The sequence below is a fragment of the Electrona antarctica genome (genome assembly GCF_951216825.1).
Source record: "Electrona antarctica genome assembly, chromosome: 6".
Classification (NCBI taxonomy): Eukaryota; Metazoa; Chordata; class Actinopteri; order Myctophiformes; family Myctophidae; genus Electrona; species Electrona antarctica.
The window spans coordinates 33,059,569-33,079,322 of record NC_136811.1 but is presented as its reverse complement, the minus strand read 5'-3'; the positions used below and the strand labels follow the sequence as shown (position 1 = coordinate 33,079,322).

General features: G+C 40.9%; 3 protein-coding genes across 6 annotated transcripts; 1 reads left to right on the top strand and 2 right to left on the bottom strand.

The window, feature by feature from the left end:
* Positions 1-1,424: 1,424 nt before the first annotated feature.
* isg20l2 (interferon stimulated exonuclease gene 20-like 2) lies at positions 1,425-9,124 on the bottom strand. 4 transcript variants are annotated; one of them, XM_079504453.1, is made up of 5 exons: positions 8,539-8,608; positions 4,939-5,858; positions 4,609-4,809; positions 3,560-3,664; positions 1,425-3,476 (listed from the first exon to the last, which is right to left on the bottom strand). In XM_079504453.1, exons 2-4 carry the CDS (start codon positions 5,677-5,679, stop codon positions 3,560-3,562), a joined length of 1,047 nt encoding a protein of 348 aa, XP_079360579.1. In that variant the 5' UTR covers positions 5,680-5,858; positions 8,539-8,608; the 3' UTR covers positions 1,425-3,476. The 4 variants fall into 4 exon arrangements, with proteins under 4 accessions (XP_079360579.1, XP_079360580.1, XP_079360578.1 ...); XM_079504454.1 differs by having other exon boundaries at positions 1,425-3,473; XM_079504452.1 differs by lacking the exon at positions 8,539-8,608 and adding an exon at positions 9,002-9,124 and having other exon boundaries at positions 1,425-3,664.
* On the top strand, positions 9,003-13,917 carry mettl25b (methyltransferase like 25B). The gene is made up of 8 exons (XM_079504450.1): positions 9,003-9,217; positions 9,561-9,676; positions 9,984-10,194; positions 10,311-10,373; positions 10,516-10,653; positions 11,193-12,067; positions 12,332-12,516; positions 13,566-13,917. The coding sequence occupies exons 1-8, from the start codon at positions 9,125-9,127 to the stop codon at positions 13,679-13,681; spliced, it is 1,797 nt and encodes a 598-aa protein (XP_079360576.1). The 5' UTR covers positions 9,003-9,124; the 3' UTR covers positions 13,682-13,917.
* Positions 13,918-15,803: 1,886 nt separating this feature from the next.
* On the bottom strand, positions 15,804-18,462 carry s100a1 (S100 calcium binding protein A1). The gene is made up of 3 exons (XM_079503149.1): positions 18,357-18,462; positions 17,066-17,214; positions 15,804-16,405 (listed from the first exon to the last, which is right to left on the bottom strand). The coding sequence occupies exons 2-3, from the start codon at positions 17,204-17,206 to the stop codon at positions 16,256-16,258; spliced, it is 291 nt and encodes a 96-aa protein (XP_079359275.1). The 5' UTR covers positions 17,207-17,214; positions 18,357-18,462; the 3' UTR covers positions 15,804-16,255.
* Between the last annotated feature and the right edge of the window lie 1,292 nt (positions 18,463-19,754).

The window sequence follows — 19,754 nt, the reverse complement described above, 5'->3', positions numbered from 1 at the left end:
GACAAACAAATATGTATCTGAATGAGTCAGCTATGATGTCATTTTTGTCCAGGAAGTAACGCATTTGATGCTGCAGGTGTCAAGACCATGCTGTGCACTGTGCAATTACTCTTTGGACAAAATTCATTAGTGGGCAACTTCCAATTGTTTCCATTTATTATGGGTTTTAAGTTGCATGACAATTAAGACTTTTCCCGCTTGTCCTCTCCAGGCAAGCAGACAGTTATGTTGCCATTATTGTGGCACAGCCCTAGACATCTAATCTGCATGTACACTGCTACTTCTGCATGGATCTCAGGCATGTAGCCAGAACTGTGATGTGAATACAGTGAAAATAAATAGTGCTTAATGTTTTATATGCTGCATGGAGTTATTTCCCCTTTATTGCGCTGTGCTGCACCGAGATCTGGTGTGTTGACTGTCTACCGTATTTCAGCTGCATAATTAATGTGCTAGTGTTGAATTCACAGCAGGGAAATACTGCTGATTCACTCACGTTGAAGGCTAGACACTGCCAGTGACTATAGTAGGAGGAACGGTGTTAAACGAAGAGTCTACAGTCTTGCAAGACATCTTTGGCCACCGCCCACTGGAGGAGCAGAGTCCACACAGACTGATACTGTACGAGCTAGGTGGAGTGGCATGGGAAATGACCTCAATGTGAATCGTTTTCTTTTACTCAACCAGATGACTGTATTAAAGGCTGGCTTACATGCCAAGCAAACACTTATACCACTTTGTAAAGGGTGACAATGTAGTATAGAGGGTATGTGCGTGACATCATCAAACCCGGAAGTTATGCAGGAATGCCTACTGAGTGGCAAAAAAACTACTTTCTGGACTTCACAGTCCACACATTCAAACAGAAAGGTCCTATCTGATTGCATTAAACGTTAAACAATGTTAAACTCACTTTGCATGTTGCTTTGCCACTTGATGTGCCATTCACTTTAAGCATGCACATACCCTCTATAGCCTTTACTTTAGTAATCATTTCATGTTCAATTCATTTGCACGCTTTATTCTGTTCCAAAATGTATTCATCAAGCATTATGATCAGCTATCTTAAGAGTATTTTGAGTTTGTATAGTTGTGATGAAAGGTATGAGTTTCGCCTGGGATGATTTTAAGTGCACGTTATGTCCTGCAATGGGAGCTCCTCTCTGGTTCTTTGGACTAGAGGGAGGAAACCAGAGAATGTCTTAATAAGGAGCTTTATGTGTTTGCAGTTTGCACTACTACGTTAGTCCAGATCATCCCATCACATTTTAAATTGTGACAAGCCAAATATGACAATAACTAACAATATGAATAATTTGGAGGTCTTAGTATATTCAAGAGAAACATTTGTTTAATGAATAATTGAAGTGGATAAATTGGTTTAGGATTTTCTGTTTTTCTGTTTCTGAGAAAAAGACATCAACAACAATGTAATTTTTTATTGCGATTGCATAGACACTGGCAATAATTACCGTAGGTGATATATCCTAAAGATAGTCTGCATCAATATGATAGCTATGTGTCTAGCACCTGCAAAGTAGGGGCTTACTTTTGCGTTTGCCATTTTGTTGATGACAGTCACACTTTCATTGGTCCACACATCCACAGTCCATATAGGTGCAAATACATTAAAGGAACACTTTGATTTTCAGCCAAAATCCCATTGTTCGGATGAGGAGATGGATAATATAGTTGTCAAAGAAAATACCCTATATATTCTTTGTATGTGTCCACGAAACAACGCAAACCGTGCCGTTTCACATCATATGTACGGATTACGGAATGCACAATGCGATTTAGGGTGAAAATCACAAAGTTTTAATTTAACATAATGCTAGAAAGGAAGGTGTTCTGTAATATTGTGTTCAAATGATATCAGCCATCATATGATTGTATCAAAATAACTTTTCATAAAATTGTTTAAATGTTGAATTTCAGGGAGCAACAGCATGCAATCATAATGATCTTGGCAGTAGTAGAAAATGTGTCCGGTTTGTTTTCTTTTACATCTTGAATCATGTTAATTTGTGCAAAATTAAGTAGGCTACTTATATATTGTATAAAACTACTTTCCTTCATATAATGGTTGATGTCATTTTAGAACTTATCACGATTTTTTTACATTGTTAAAAATGAAACATGCAAATCAATAAACAACGCTTAAAACATGATTTTCTTTAAAATAAAATAAAAAGTCACACAAGCCGTCTGTTTAAACAATGACTGAACAATGAACATAGACCTAGGCTGTGTTACAAATCGTTCCCAACAAAGTGATGTTAGCCATGAACCTTATCTTCAGTAATGAAAAGTAACACTACCAGTAAGACGTCTAAAGGCGAGAAGCGACCTCGCCCTAAGAAGTATCAACTGAAACAACGTGAAATGAGTAAGGTGCACATATTGGTTTCCCTCACTGCTGTCAAGTTTGTTTGTTGTGCCACCTTTATTTGTTTCCCGTTAAAAAAAAATCACTTTGCATTATGGGGCATTTGGCCTAATGTAGTGTACATCATTTGTTCACTACATTTTGATGTGCATTCTGAGGAGGTTGTAGTGTAGACTACAGTTAATCATTTTTGGATCGCGGTTTGAAACACCCTAAAAAAAAGGCACCCCAAGTAGTCCACTAGAGTAAATGAGCGAACTGGAACACAGTCAATATTTGTTCCAATTCCAATGAGCTTGTTTACATTTGACTGAAAATATTAAGACTGCCCCCTAGTGGCAAGAGCACAACAGAAATGCAATGCAAACCCTGAGATAGAAGAAAACTGTAAAAACTGATATGATGGTCACAAACAGGTATATCAGCCAGGAAATGGAAGACTTGACCCATTCCTACACTACCCTACCCATTCCTGTCCTATTGTTAACTTTAATGATTAAGAACCCCTCAAAATAACAAAATGCATACAATGGTTTTCAGGAATCAAAGCTTTCAACTGGATTGCAGAATAATCTGTTTTACCCCCAGACCACCCTGTCCTGTACTCCTGTTTACTGTATCACCTGCCTCAGCACCTGCCTAATTCTTGCTTTGTCACAACAGTGTCGCTCTTCAAAAATAAGTTAAATAACCCAATTTTTGAGTGGTGCAACCACTCCTATAGACAGCTTTGTGTGTCCCTGGCTGGGTCCGTCTGTCCCTGGCTGGGTCTGTCTGTCCGAGCACGATAATAGCATTTGGTTGGTTTTCACCACCAAGTGTCACTGTTGCGCAGCCTAACACACACAGACATATTAACTGTATATATGATGATTTGGGGTGTGACAGTACAGTACAGTAGAGGGACCCCTGGGGACCCCCACACAGTAACTCTGTCATTTCTCAACCATTTCGGACGCGAGGCGGCTCGCCGGCAGCGGGCCAGCACCCTGGGCACGTTTCTGTGGGTCTGGAACTTCCGGGGACCCCCACACAGAGTTGCACCACTCACTTCACACAGGTATGATTTTGAATCATTAAACATCTACTGTTGAGTGACAAAGCATGAATTAGGCCACATTATCTTGAAGTGTAAGTACCATTTCACTTCAAGTACTGGTACTAACCGACCTATGATCCGGAGGTTAATTTCCGTTCCCACTCCACCTCCACCACTTTGTAGAGCTCCATGGTGGCTTTGGCATCCTCCACAGAAGAATGGCCCATCTTACCCACCTGAGGAGAAAAGAATCCTCCTCAAAATAGAATAATCGCTTTAAAAAAAATGAGGTAAACTTCGTAACACGTGTGCTACACCATTGATTTCTTAGAACCTCTTTATCGATCCATTTATTTATTATACTGCTAAATATATATGAAATAATAAATAAAATAATAAATCCGCACACCAGTATTCTGCTCCCATCGTGTATTTATTTTTAAAATTTGTATTGTTTATTGTTTTAAGTCGCGACCTTGCAGCTCGAAGCGTTAACTTATCACTAATAAATAAAAAATCACACCCGTGTGAACTGAGTGGTGCAAGGTCTTATATAGTCTGATCAGCTATGTCAGTGACGTCACACACTAACCATAGTAACCATGCTCACCTTTACACGGACACGTACACAGGTACACAAACATAGATACAGACAAAGCTGGTTGTTGGAGTGGTTTGCACCACTCAAAAATAAACACAATGGAAGCAGCATTTTGGTGTGCAGATTTGTCATTTCAAGTTGATTTTTTTATCAAGCAACCAGTCCATGGCTTAACTGGCTTTTGTCACTTTGTGATACTTTTTTCATTGATGTTTATTCTGAATAGCTAAGGTGAAATAAATTAAATGAATGATACACACACAGTAAGTGAAATGTATTTTGAGTTGGTATAGATGTTATGAATTGGATGTAGATTTGTATATTTTAGGCAATGAGTCACACCTGTGATGAACTTTTAAGTCTAGGGGTAGATCCGAATAGTAAAAAAAGATACTGCCCATTACCTTTCCTAACCATTTTTCTTTAACCTCTGGAAAATCAAGAGGTCAAGACCGGTGTGACGGAGAGTTCATAAAGGAGAGTAGTGTGCAGAACTCACGTTCACATTATTGTCTATAAATTGACAGAATAGAATCTTAATATCTTTAAGAATTGATGTATAGTCATCGTTTCTCCTACCTGGATGTCACGGTTGAATATAGCCTTAGTAAGTCTCTTAAGTGAGGCACACTCTTTGTCAGCAAAGCCAGCCTTCTGGTTGAGCAGAGGGATACGGGAGGTGTCTCTGGTAAGCGCAGTGGGGTGAAAGTAGCTCAGGGCCTTGAAGTCATTATGGATGGCATGGCCAATCACCACCTTCCCTGTGATGAGCCTCAGTATCTACAGACATACATGTAATAGTTGATTAAACAGATGACCACATTCATTACTACTGTACTAATGACATGTCAAAAAACACAAGATGAAACTATTTTGAAAGATCTCAGATCTTGACATGCTTCTTCTTACCTCCTTCCTAGCATCCGTGTATGGAGTAGCTTTAGCCAAGTCACGCCATCGGATGCCGCTCCAGCGAGTGCGGAGGTCAGTAACAGGCACAGGCGGTTTGATGAACTTGTCATACATTACATCTCCTTCATAGGACACTATACTGCAGCGTGCCAGCTGACTGACACGACCTTTTAGGCCAGTGCCCACCATCTCACAGTCTATGGCAAGATATTTTGCTGGGTTTCCAATTGGTCCTGATCCTCTGGAGAAAGAGGCTGTTGCTTTCATTGAGTTGAACTTCACGGTTTTCTGTGATTGCTCAGGGTTGCCAGTGTTCGCTACAGAGACAGTTAATGATGCAGGGCTGTTAGTCGAAGCAGACGGCTGAGAGTCAGAACTTGTGGCGCTGCCTAATCTGTGTGTGTGAAATGGGTTTTTTCTTTTTGTGGCACTAGGGGGTGGAGGACGCAGTGCTCCATTTTGCCATGGTGGTTGGCCTTGATGGCTGTGCCCTTCCTTGCTGTGGCCAGGCAAGGGCCTTCCCCTTTTGTGTTTGTTTGTGTTCTGCTTGTCTTTAAGGAGGCCCCTTCGTTCCAAGAATTGCCTCTTTTGAAGAAACTTCTGGTGTTTATCATTTCCTAATGATTTGTGTGGTATACTTTTATTATCATGTGAGGAAACTAAGTTGATTATGGTATTGATCTTGGTGGGCTTGCCATCATCATCAGATGACACCAAATTGATCCTTAGGTCAGACATGAACTTATCACGATGAACCGACGATGAATGCTTCGGGATGAAGTCAGATTCTAGGAGAAAACTGTTCCTTCAACACACTTTCCAATCAAGGCCCACGTAGATCTAGTTACATATTATATCCTCTATGATAAACATATATAATTCCTAATCTGTAGATTTGTGGAGCTGGCTTTCACCACCTGCAAGAAAACAAAAAAGAAGGTATAATGAACAGATTAACATAATGGGGTAGCTGTAGATTAGTAGGTAGTGTGGTAATCAGAAAGTCACCGGTCCACTTCCCGGCCCCAAGTATCCCTGTCTGAGCAAGAAACTTAACTTAATCCCTAAAACTGCTTGTGCTCATCATGGCCCATCATGGTTTAAAAGCAATGTAAACCACAGCAACATCTTAAGTGTTAATTTATCCATTTTGTAACTCAAGTGTACAAATGTACACAAGTGGTATAAATGTACATTTGTACACTGCGAGTTGAATTAGCTGTGAGTAACAAATTCACACTGAGGATTTTACAGTCTACCCATTTGAACAGCTATTACAGATCCCATAGGCATAGCACTACTACCCAACCTAGCCCTAGAATGTCTCCTGTTGTTACATACAGTTGGCACAGTATTCCACATACAGGAGCCATAGAACACGCTGCTTAATTTCTGGTTGGGTGCAACATGTGCAGCATTAAATGTGATAAATGCTCCGTTTGTACTCACCCAAATAATTCCAAAAACGTGTAGTGAAATTTTGTCCTCTAGTTTCATATCCATGTGAAAGTTCTGGCACAAAACGTGTATTTAGTCAATTATCTCCACTTTTCCACGAGATGCACACGGACGTCTTTCTCTACGGGCAAAGGGGCCCGAAATGACAGCTGGACTTCATTATCAAAACTTCCTCTGATCACCACAAACGTCATCACCAATTGACCAGGGAAACACAAACGTTTGGGTCACACAATTGGCAGGTGCCTTGCGATAGGTGCTGGGTAATTAATCACACCACCTGCCAATTGTGTGACCCAAACTTTTGTGTTTCCTGGGCAATAAGCCTATCTCACAGAATTTCCCCGCCCCCCTAAATACGCCCCCTTTCGGGGTTAGTGGTGATAGCGTGACGTCACTCCATAGACGCTTCATGTTAACAGAGGTAATTTAAGAAGTCTACAACTTTTGTTTTCTCAAGGTAAGGTTTGTTCTATCTGTTCGACCTGATTTACCATCTTGTTTGCTTCATAATAATATTGGTCTGTCACATTTTTACATTAGAAAATGTACTTAGATTCTCCAGAGAAAAAAACTTGTAAATGCTCATGTTAAAGACACCACTATTTACCGGAAGTGGGCGTGGAAAGCGGGCTGTGAGATAGGCCTATTGGTGATGACGTCTGCGGTAAACAACAGGAAGTATTGGTCAAATCAGATCAGATCATTCCGGGCCCCTTTGCCCGAAGAGAAAGATGTCCGTGTGCATCTCGTGAAAAAAATTAGATAATTGACTATCACTAAATACACGTTTTGTGCCAGAACTTTCACATGGATATGAAACTAGAGGACCATATTTCACTCATTTATCACATTTAGGCCGCGCATAATTCAATTCAACCAGGAGCGGATGGAAGGGATCTATGCCTGTGATACAGAATTTACGAAGTACAGTATATGAATGATCACAGACATTCTAGGTCTATACCTAGCCCCTTTCGGGACCCTTACCGTTTCTGAAGTTTGGCCGACGGTAGGGTCCCTCAGTACTTATTCCACTCTCCATGGGAGACAAATGTACATAGCCTCCGTTCACGCCGTGCTGCGCTCCGCTTGAGTGTTGGTGAGATGTTTCAAAGATGCATAAAGCGGCTATAGGAGACCGCCGCAACGTGTATGAAATGGCATTAACCGCCGATGCCGTTAAGTATTTTTAATCTTTTTTTAAAGTTTTGGCTGCTCTGAAATTCTCGCTTCCTCACTTCCTTATTGACTTCCCATTGTACCGCCTCCCGCACCGAGACGAGATCTGCGCGTCCTAGTTAGTGCCTGATTGGACCACGTACATGCAGGATGTTTATAATGCTGTTGTGTCGTGGGAGGCGGGACATGGGAAGTGAGAATTTCAGAGCAGCCAAAACTTTAAAAAAAAAGTACATAACGGCATCGGCGGTTAATGCCATTTCATACACGTTGCGGCGGTCTCCTATAGCCGCTTTATGCATCTTTGAAACATCTCACCAACACTCAAGCGGAGTGCAGCACGGTGTGAACGGAGGCTATGTACATCTGTCTCCCATGGAGAGTGGAATAAGTACAGAGGGACCCTGGGGTACCGACGTCCAAAATTCAGAAACGGTAAACCAGGGTTCCGAAAGGGGCTAGGTCTATACCCAACCCATGTTAACTGGGCTAACAGGCCTACCTGGTTTAAAAAGCAGACAGTATTAAGCCCGCTATTAAATAAAACAAAGTATATATTTAAATAGACGTTTATAAATGTGATGTCTGATTGATTGAAGTAAATATGTATAACAGTTTGCAGGATTACAGTACATTTCAAGCACAACTCAATACAGAAACTGTTAACTGTGAGTGGACGACACCATAAAGCATTACACTTGTTTACAAGAGGGTCCACCGTTGACCATGTAACTAATTTTAAGATTGATTAATTAGCTCGCTACAAGCAGTGTGCTAAGCTATAGTGGTTATTATTGCTTGCCTATAGTTGCCTTGACTCATTTTTTACTTCAAACATATTTGCTTCAGGATTGTTTGTGGTAACGAAGCCAGGATGGCCGTTATAAAACATTCACGGTGAAAAGTGTCCGATAATAATTGGATTAAAATGAAATACAAAGCAATGAACAGTCAGACCTGTAAACAACAGCATGCGTTTTTTCCTTGATCAACATTAAACTTCATCTTCCGGGTCAAAGCTGCTCGCAAAGAATCAAGGATGAGTCAGTGATCATGTCATAAATAAACGCGAGTTTTCCACAGAGCCAATGCCATCGAGTCTAAGACAGTTACGACAACTCCGTTCACTTCATGGGGCCAGGCAGTATGAGGCTCTTCTACATAGACGAGTTTACGGAATGCACTGGAGTCTATGGGCTCGCGCGACTACACGAACCAGACTGTTTTCTGCCCCCTCAATGTCGAAACAACGGCTCTGGGTTTGTGACGTCGTTGACTTATCCCTGGCCAGAGTCATCTCTGTCCCTGGCAAGGCGGGCAAGTGCCGGCATACTCTCGGTCACTATCGCGAGCGCATTTTGCTAACTGCTAAACATAAACAAATCTACAAAATAATAAACTCACATTTTCACAAGCGTACCTGTCAATGTCAACTCTGGTTGTATACATGAGTAGAAGTAGAACTATGCGGTTTATGTTCAGGTAATTGTGCCCAGTGTCTGTCACATAACTGAAGATAAGGAAGCAAGCAGCTGACGACGGAATGTCTTCAGCACTTGAGGGACAGAAGCAGTGGGCAGCAAACATTACCACGTTTCTGACCAAATACAGCTACATCTGTGACTCCTACATCATTGTACGTTACCGACAATCCTTATTTATTTTTTACAGGGTCCAGCCTTTGGCTTTGTAGACCAGACCCCCAATGGAAAGGCTGAAGCCTGAAGCCATTGTCAAATAAACAATTCTCAAACTGGCGTCATGCGAACAAAAACGGCGACAAAATCTGAGCTTGATGTGCGATTTTCGATTTGTCATACGTACTGAATGAAAATAGTTCACTTCTATCTTATAAAAGTATAAAATAGAAGTGAACTATTTTGATTCAGTACAGTAATCTCTTGATCTGGGTTGTTGAGGTGGGCCATTCATATTCATTATACAGTAGCAATAGTTTTTTTTCTGTACCTTTTTTATAGGAGTTCTTCAGTGAAGATCTTTGGGATACGTTGCCTACCAGATGGCAGCAGGTGTTGGGTGACTTAACACCCCAACAGATAGCGGACCTTTTACTGGACAGAACATGGGACAGAAGGTAGTATCATGATGAACTTGACGACCTAGTGTAGTAGTTGGTGGTCTTCAAAATAATGATGCTATAGTTTAGCTATGTTAGTTGAAGCAGTTTGATTATATTCTTTGTGCCCTTTTAGAATTATTGTTTTCCTCTAACACAACACTTATTTCACTGACATGGTTGACATTCCCAAAACACAAAAGCAAGGAGTGTAAACACTTATTTATACCATGTAGTATGACTTTGCAACATTATTGTAACACAAATATAAATACAGCTTTCAGTAGTTGATGATTATGTCCCTTGAATCATCCTGTCATTACAGATACCCATCAGTGTGGCCACTTTCACTCTTGGCATTCCGTGCTACAGCACATGCCCTGGCATTTCCCAGAGTGGTCAGGCAGGAGCAGAGCAGACAAGTGGGCATTCCCGAGGAGTTCCTGGAAAACCAGTGTCAAAGCTCATTGCTTGGGCATATATTCAGGAAGCATGTCAAACCTAAGAAGCAGCATGAGATTCAAAAGCTGGGCACAGTAATTACATGTTTATATTTGTTACAGTCACTGCTTTACAAGGACATTTTGAAGCTGATTGACTGTTGTGTATCAGGCTGTTCAAAATAATGTTGATCTGTCATTTGTTTCCCTAGATGGTAAAACAGCTCTGTGATCAGACTGAGTGCAAAAATGTGGTGGATGTAGGATCTGGACAGGTATTGTACTATTGTTGTTAGATTGGTATGTGACATGATACTGTGGTTTATATGCATGCATCCTTATAGCAGGCAGCAGCATCCTTATAGCAACACTCTGCAAGACATCAATGTCATACAGTCTCCATTCTTCTGCTTATAGGGCCACCTGACTCGTTTCCTGTCCTTTGGGCTTGGACTAACTGTAACTGCAATTGAAGCTGATCATGCGCTGGTTGATATGGCATCCAAGTTTGATGGACAGCTGCTGTCAGTCTTGGAGAAGGAAAAGAGGAAAAAGGTTGGTACTTGGTAGCTTTGATTTTATTTTAGTAAAAGAAATACAAGTAAACACAGTATAACTATAACTTCAACCCAGGATATACACATACAAATATATTAAAAGACTGGTTTCCAATGTGGACGTATAAGGAGTTATGGCAGGTTATGCAAAGTATGAGGAGTCTGATCTCCCTGTCTCTCCAGCTCTTTAGTAAACTTTCAGGTCCGAACACACGTTTTCTGCAATCAGGAGCAAGAACTCACACAGGATAAACAAATGAAATGTGATGTGGAGATTGGACACAAATAAATGAGTAGACAAAATTGAAGATGATAAATACGCTTTCCTGATAGGATGAATTGGCAACCCACCTGAAAATGTATTTCCTGTTTAAAGAGATGAACAGACGAGGAGACCCCTGTTATTGCAACACTCGCAATTATTGCTATCTGAATATTTAACCTGTTCATTCATAAAAGAGAAACAAACAAAAACCTGTGTTATAAACAAAAAATATCCCATGCCTTTAACATAAATTATTTTCCTGTATTATTTAGAAAAGCTCTTCTCAGGTGCCAGTGCCTGGTCCCTGTCCACGCCATGTTGCTGGCTGGGTAAACCCCAAAGCATCATGGGAGATGTTCATCAAGCAGCTCAGTAACACTGAGTGTGTCAGCGAAGAACCAACTGAATGTGGATACAGTAAAAAGAGACTAAGAGACTCTGAGCAACATGTGCAAAAGCATGTGCCAACTACAGAGTCAGAATCTCATGATTGCAAACACACTCCTTTCAATACAGTAAAGCCCCCTTCAGACTCGCATTTATCACCCAAACACCAGTCTAGCTCCCCTGCCTTATCAAAGCGCTTGTGCAAGGAGGAGGTTGTAGGGGAGTCATCCAGAGGTAGCTACAACCCATGTGCCCCGCCCCCGCCTGTATATCAATTAGGTGTCGGACGTGTAGAAGAGGCACAACGGAACACAGAATTTATCCTGACTGGTCTCCATGCCTGCGGGGACCTCAGTGCCACCCTACTGCGCCATTTTGTCAACTGCCCTTATGTACGTGGCATCACGTCCGTGGCTTGTTGCTACATGAAAATCACCACCAAAGAACATCCAAGCCCACCAGGACTGGTAGCTCCTCCGCTTCAACCTGTATTAACCAATGAGATGTCTCACTCAGAGTTTGGTTACCCCATGAGCTCCTGGGTACGGGGGCTGCAGGGGCATGAGCTGTCCTACAAGGCACGAGAGGGAGCTTGTCATGCTATGGAGGACTACATACAGAGGTTGAGGGAGGAGAGTGCGTTGCTCAAGACGCACTGTTACCGGGCAACCCTGGAGACTATTATCAGAGGTGCCAGGCCAGAACTCCGCAGGGCAGGAGTTCAGACTGTAAAGAAAGCCCACTTATTATCGTTTACAGAGTGAGTTACTGTCAGACCTACTACAGTACACCACATTTTTGTTCTGTTGTACTACTACTACTATTACTAATTATTATTACTAATAGTAATAAATGATTTAATATAATCTTTTGTCCAACAATGTTCACCTTACTTACCATGTGATGAATTAAGAATGTTTTGTATGGAACAAATACAAATTAATACATTTAAGTTGTTTCTAAGTAAAGGCATAGAACAGGCCTAAAACATTTATTCCCTTCCCTTCCATCCATGTGCACTCAGGTATGCCCGTCTGGGACTGCCCCGTGTGGGTCTGCCTGCTGAGACGAGCCTGGACCCTGACAGTGTGAAGAGCATGCTGAGGCAGGAGGGCAGGGTTGTGGTCTACTTTAGCCTGGCACTGTTGCTGTCACCGGTGGTGGAAACATTGGTACTGCTGGACAGGATGATCTACTTGCAGGAGAATGGTAAGCGTGTGGATGGGTGAGTGATGTTACAATTACAGTTGAGGTGTTAAGCAGATAGCCTTACAAAGAGTTACAAAGTGTAAGATTGTGGTAAACAGCATGAACTGTTGAATTTTCAGACTGGCAGAAAAAGGGCAGTGAGTTTGCGATCCTGGCTTGTGTGTGTGTGTGTGTGTGTGTGTGTGTGTGTGTGTGTGTGTGTGTGTGTGTGTGTGTGTGTGTGTGTGTGTGTGTGTGTGTGTGTGTGTGTGTGTGTGTGTGTGTGTGTGTGTGTGTGTGTGTGTGTGTGTGTGTGTGTGTGTGTGTGTGTGTGTGTGTGTGTGTGTGTGTGTGTGTGTGTGTGTGTGTGTGTGTGTGTGTGTGTGTGTGTGTGTGTGTGTGTGTGTGTGTGTGTGTGTGTGTGTGTGTGTGTGTGTGTGTGTGTGTGTGTGTGTGTGTGTGTGTGTGTGTGTGTGTGTGTGTGTGTGTGTGTGTGTGTGTGTGTGTGTGAATCATGGCTCTTGATTTATCCGAGAATAAGCTGCATTTTTGGAATTTGCACACCCCTGAGATAAAAACATCTTAGCTATAATCAGGTGATTTAATTATGTTTTACTAAGTTGAACTAAAGGTGTATGATCTGTTTTATTTTATGTAGCACAGTATTCATACTCCTTTGAAACACCTAGAAGACCATAAATATATGGAAAGTTTGACATTTTGTTCTTCCAACAGTGGCAACCTTTTTTCTCCTGTGAGACAAACAAATTAAATTACATACAGCCTTTGTAGAAGATGTTTAATACTCTCTCAAGGGCTGTTATGAAAAACTGTGGAACAAATAGTTTTTTGTTTTCTGTAGTTGCAAGAAGTACAAGGAATGTTCTGCTTAGAAGTTATGGGACAGACAATTCTTATGTTACATCATACTATAAATCCACCCAAGACGACTGCAGTAGTATTGAACAGGACATTGTGCATTAATGGGGCCTGTACAGAGCTTTGGTGCATTATTTTGATGTGGAATAAGTCCAGTCATAACTAGTGTTTCATTCTCTCTGTTGATCTAGGTATACAGAGTCATTTGGTACCTCTGTTCGACCCCAACTTCTCTCCTCGGAACCTTGTGCTTGTAGCAGTGAAGCCCAGTATGGATGTGGGGAGGACATGTACCATCCCACCTTAACCAAGATGCTAACATGATTTGGTGGCAGCTTTTACCCCAAGTACCTTACAATTCCCAAATGAAAATGGTCTGTCAGTTATGTAAATGGGACCCTAAACCACTGCCATTGTAGCTCCATGCTCAACCATACAAGATGCTAAAGGGATGTTATGACCAACCTACGGAAGTGGTTTGGTTGATCGGATCTTCAATGAATCTCGGATGCATTTACACCAGACTTGTTTCTATGATACCCAATAGCATCTAATAACGAGGAAGGTGGTATTTGTATGGGGGTTATGATCTGGAGTTAAGGGGAGGCATGTAATGTGCAGATTGGTTTTGCGACACAGATGGCAATGTTTGATTACACCCCTACTGGGTTTATAAAATAGTCATAGTGGATTTTATTGATGATTTGGTTGTGTGTTTGTATAATGTGGGCTGTTGGACAGACACCAACTGCAGCTCCTTCTAAAAATATATATAGTATATTTATTGTTTATATTGTCTCAATTCATTGCCATGAGTATTAAACTTTGTTTTAATCTTGATTATGTGCATACAGCTCATGAAAATCTAAAAATCCTATCTCAAAATATTTTGCGAGACCAATATATATTTAATCGAGAAATGTAGACTGTGAAGAGTTATTAATGTATGCACTATGCAGTCTTTGGTTATGGGTTGGGTATTTTTGAACAAAGTATTTCATCAATGGGGCATGGCATGGAGGTGTCTGTGTGGAATGATTAGGTGATTATGGAGCAGGTTTGCTATGATAAGGGGCATGTAGTTGTGGGGTGTTTGTGTGTGGGATTGGGGGAGGTGGGGTGTTGTTGAGTCTTATGTCTCAACCTTCTCTTGACAATACGATTCTATGGGGTTGGGGGGTGAGGTCAGGCCAGTTGGCTGGTCAGTTAAGCCCAGTAATACCATGGTCGTTACACCAGTTACTAGTAGTTTTGGCACTGTGCCAAATCAAGCTGGAAAGAAAATAAATCAGCTGTGTTCTAAAATATCCTGATAGATGGCTGTGTTGATTCTGGACTTGGTACAACACAGTGGACCAACACCAGCAGTTGGCATGGCACCCCAAATCATTACTGACTGGACACTGGAGTCAACACATACCAGGAGATTTTAGAGTACTATGTGCTTCAGTATGTTGACAAGCTTTATGGAGATTCTGATATTCCTCTCCAGCTCGATTTGGCATTTTAACCGACCAGCCAACTAGCCTGACCTGAACCCCATAGAGAATCTAGATTGTATTGTCAAGAGGAAAGTGTGAGACATAAGACTCAACCAGCTTCCATAACACCTCAGTGTCACAGGCTATTCACCTCCATGCCACACCCCATTGATGAAATAATGTTCAAAAGTAGCCCAGACAAAGTACCGACTGCATACATCAATATACTTCTCACATAGTCGACATTTTCTCGATTAAGAAAATCTTTGTGGTCTTCTAAAATATATTTTTGGATAGGATTTTGATGAGCTGTATATCAAGATTAAAACAAAAGGTTTTAAATACTTCACTTTGTGCAATGAAATATCAAAGTTTAAGTTTTTGAAGATTACGGAAGAAAATGTACTTTTGCATGATATTCAAATTTTTTGAGAAGGAGCTGTATGTTTAACATTTTCTTTAATAAAACAGTGCTATTGATATTACAAATATTGAACGAAAGCAAGTAGACCTAAAAAGCACTTCCGAGTCAAGTGGTCTGCACAAGGAAACGGGGATGAGCATTTACCTTCTAGCACACAAGTTACTAAACTCAAGTTTGCACATGAAACTGAACTTTTTTTGGGGAAAGAGCCTTTCACACACACAGCGAGCAAAACCTTTGCAATCAAAGCCTGATCTTGCGTCTGATCGGGAGTTGTCGGTGAGTGCCAAAAATGGCCCCCCGACAGCATAATAATAATAAGACTTGTTGGTTGCCAGTTTTAAGTTGCATCAAAATGCATTAGAGCCTTGGTGTGGATTCTGTTCAAACTCAGTGCCGCCTCAGTCCTCACCTGTGTTAATGAAGAATTTTTCCAATAATGTTTATTGATTTTTTTAGTAGTGTTTGACTGCACTTTGTTGCCGTTTTCACATTTCTGTCCAAATGAGATCTAAGACAACCTCTGTATATGCATGAATTAACCAATTTTCTTTAATGTACTTTTAAACACTGTGGGAACCATGTTACATTTAACAAGTCGTTTTACACCACAAGTCCCTATTCTGAAACAGTGGAATTCATGCAGATCAATGACAAAATAAAACATAGTTAATTAAGCTCTGGTTAGACACGTTTCATTTAATACTTGAAGCTGTAGGGGAAACAACTAGATGCTAAGGGAAACGAGGGTATATTAATACCTAAATATTTGGAAACAGACATTTCAGTTTCCCCAGTTGCTTTTCAAACAGGACAGGCTTCTACCATCTTCAGTGTATATAAATGTACCCATTTTAACATTCAGGTCCATAATATAATTAACAAGTATCAAAATAGTGCTGTTCATTTCTTTCCAGTGCTTTTGTGGCTATACAGTAATGTACAAGACATCCGAGGTCACTGCTGGGGTAGGCAATCAGTTGTTTAGACGCTCTACAAAGAATTCATTACAGGCCACAGTCAGCGCAGCAACCAGAACGACAAACTCCTGAAAATCCACTTCACCATCTCGGTTTTCATCCAGATCAGCCATAATCTTCTCCGCCACCAATGGGTCCTTGCTTGCCTAAAATAAGTTATAAAGTTAATATGGTATGTGCTATTCAGAAAATACAATAGTCTTGCTTATTAACAGTCACATTCATTTTCACTTCCTGAGCCATACAGTGGACAACAGTGACAATCTTCAAATCACATGTGGTTTATACAAAACAATTACCCCGAAGTTAAGTGTGCATATCACAAAGCAGGTACCCAAAGAATAAATCAGTAGTTCCCAAAGTGGGGTCCAGGGACCCCCACGGGTCATTGAGGGAGCTCCAGGGGGACCCCAGCTAAATGATAGTTGGGAACCAAATGGACCCTTGTGGGACTGTAACTCAAGTGTACAAATGGATCCTACCGGGTCCAGTTGGTTCCATTTGTACACACTCAAGAGTTAAATTAACAATTATTGTACAATATACATTGGGGTCCCATAGATAGAAATGCCATTAAAATGGGGGTCCGTAGCCTAATTCAGGTCAAAGCGCGGGGGGCCCTTGAAATAAAAATCACTGCTAGAGCCATATAAATCTTCTCTTATGGGGGGGTCCTTGGCATATGTTTTCAAGTGGGGGTCCGCAGGCTAATGAGTGTCAATTTGGGGGTCCTTGACATTAAAAAGTTTGGGAACGACTGGAATAAATTGTGAAAAGTGTACTTTTTGGCACAAGTATATACTTACACACATTATGTCACCTAGTTCCCCCTGCAACAGACTCTTCAGCTCTGATTTACTCAGCTTGTATTTATCACCCTCTTTTGAAGAGTAGGAGTGAAACACTTTGATGAGTCCTTCCATAGCCATTTCCAACTGGGAACCCATTTTCTGTTCTGGAAAGAATATTCCAGGGGCAGATTCACCCATCAATCACACAAAACCAGTGACCACTACAGTAGAATAGAGGTAACTAAACTAACACCCTAGAGGAATATACTCAGTTTATTGTAAACCACAAGCTGCAGTAGAATATTACATTGCAATATATAAAAAATGTGCAAGAAAAAAATGCTTCAAAAGTACACATGTCTCCATCACCCTTCAACCTACATTTTGAAGCCCTTATGCCAAATAAAATGCAACGGCAATTTGAATTGGTCCAGTTAGTAGACGACCACCAACACAAACCCGTTGACCTTTAGTAACAGATATATGAGAAGCAGCTACAGGGAAAGCTGAGTCAGATCACTCCCAAGTCCATGTCCTGGCGGTGCACAATAGCCACTGCCCCCCGCAGAGCAAGCATTATGCATTAATGGATAGTGGACAGTGGTGGTAGACAATAGGATTTGGGACCAAGGCTGGGCCTTAGGCCTATACTTTACTTAGTTCATTTTATTTAAAGTGTACATAAATTAGCTAATGCAGCCACTCTCTGTACTGTAGCCTATAATGAAGTTCCAGAAAGAGCAGATGCATGTCTCACCTGCATGGCCTATACTGACATTGCACTGGCAAGTTGATTGATTGATAAATGTATTAACAGTCTGCAGAATTACAGTACATTTCAAGCACAAATTCAATACAAAGGCTGTTAACTGTGAGTGGACGACCCAATTAAGCATTACACTTGTTTCCAATAGGGTCCAATAGGATTCTTCTTCTTATCCCGCAGTAGCTTACTGAATGCTTACATCAATAAAATGCACGCTAATGCTATAGTCGCTATTCCATTGTAGGCCTGTGTGCAGGATCTCAGTGTTATAGTAGACACGCTTATGTTTCTAGGCTAAACCTTGGACATCAAACTCATAGTCCAATTTTAAACTAGTTTAGCCTACAGTCAGCCGCAGAAACACCATATTCAGAAATTAACCCAGCATCATGGAACTTCAAAGCACATCCTGAATACGTAGCCTACCTTACATTTTCCACTGAATTGTATAGCCTGAATATAAGGTTTCAGTTTTGTTTTATATTTTAAAATAGTTTAGGCTACGTCTATGTAAATATCCAAATATTTTAGTCAACTCACCTGAAAGGCTGAACGTCTGGTAACAGTTGAGAGAAGACGTGGACGTGGCTTCAACCTTCAATTAGACTTTATGGCGTTCTCTCACCTCTGCTGAAAATAAATCAAATTCAGGCGCCTCCCTCCGGCTCAACATGAACATCGACACCTGCGCTCATGCACCACAGGTGAAACCACTTGACCAACCAAAGGCAATTAAATGACTTACCTCACCTGGCCATAGAGTTATATGACCTGGCATCAGTGGCATGTAGGCTTCGTGGAAGGTTTGATCCCCCAGGGGAACCAACGTGTGTGTGTGTGTGTGTGTGTGTGTGTTTGTACACGTGTGTGTGTGTGTGTGTGTGTGTGTGTGTGTGTGTGTGTGTGTGTGTGTGCACACGCGCGCGTCTAGCTACAATCAGTAAAATAATCTATAGTCAATACACTTGCACATTGTATTTATTTTGTTAATAATATGTTGGCCTAATTGATGCAAAGTGAGGCTGCATGCATATCATCCTCATGTATTTTATGTATGTGTTCTCCCTCCCTCCATCTCCAATTTCAAATTCAATGATGGCATGGACACTCTTTGAATGGATACTCTACACTGCCAATTCCAAAACAATGGGCGAAGAAAATAATTTACATTAAAATATATTTCTTGGACTGGCTGTTTTATAATGTTGTTGGATTACCACTTTAAAAATTAATAAACATTTGAATTACAAAATGAATAAAGTAGGCTACAGGAAATATAAGTGACAGTACATAACAATACAAAATATCCACTCCCCCCACCCCACCTTTTTCAAATAGATAGGCCATTGTAAGGATGTCACAATTGTTTATTTGAGATACTTTAGTACCACAGTCATTTTATATCAATTTGAACATGGTTCTAGAGTAGGCTGCCTTTAGAGGGCAGAATAAACAGAAATACAGGAAAAAAAGTTTTAACAAAAGTAGGCTACATGATCTTTAGGCTAACTACAACTATACATTATTTACATAATTATGTCATGTCATAAATATGTTCATGTCATTGTTTAATAATGAATCATCCTAATATTTCCTCAGATTAGACGTTGCCTTAAACCTGGATTATATACACGAAAAATTGCTGATCGTGTTGTGAGCTTGTATCTGCTATTTTCAGCATGTGGCACTGTGATGACTGATGGACTATAAATTAAGTTATTACTCTCCAAACATTAGTGATCAGTCCATGCATGGATCTCATAATCTGACAATTCCCAACCATGCCTTTGACCTGCCCTGACACATTCACTATTTTGGATATGATGACTTGTGTGCCCTTTGATTTGACATGGCACATCTAGTCTTGTAGCATGTGTTGGCTCTAAGGTCCAAGACTGTAATGGAATATGGTCCCTTCACAGCATGACACCTGTCACC

Excerpts from the sequence above, each read along its gene's own strand:
- isg20l2 (XM_079504452.1), bottom strand. The coding sequence starts at position 5,679 with ATGTCTGACCTAAGGATCAATTTGGTGTCATCTGATGATGATGGCAAG. Across the intron at positions 4,810-4,938 it reads ACACGGATGCTAGGAAGGAG|ATACTGAGGCTCATCACAGG; the intron begins GTAAGAAGAAGC and ends GTATGTCTGTAG. Across the intron at positions 3,665-4,608 it reads TATTCAACCGTGACATCCAG|GTGGGTAAGATGGGCCATTC; the intron begins GTAGGAGAAACG and ends TTTTCTCCTCAG.
- mettl25b (XM_079504450.1), top strand. The coding sequence starts at position 9,125 with ATGTCTTCAGCACTTGAGGGACAGAAGCAGTGGGCAGCAAACATTACC. Across the intron at positions 9,218-9,560 it reads TCTGTGACTCCTACATCATT|GAGTTCTTCAGTGAAGATCT; the intron begins GTACGTTACCGA and ends CCTTTTTTATAG. Across the intron at positions 10,195-10,310 it reads AGATTCAAAAGCTGGGCACA|ATGGTAAAACAGCTCTGTGA; the intron begins GTAATTACATGT and ends TTGTTTCCCTAG.
- s100a1 (XM_079503149.1), bottom strand. The coding sequence starts at position 17,206 with ATGGGTTCCCAGTTGGAAATGGCTATGGAAGGACTCATCAAAGTGTTT. Across the intron at positions 16,406-17,065 it reads AACTAGGTGACATAATGTGT|GCAAGCAAGGACCCATTGGT; the intron begins GTAAGTATATAC and ends AACTTATTTTAG.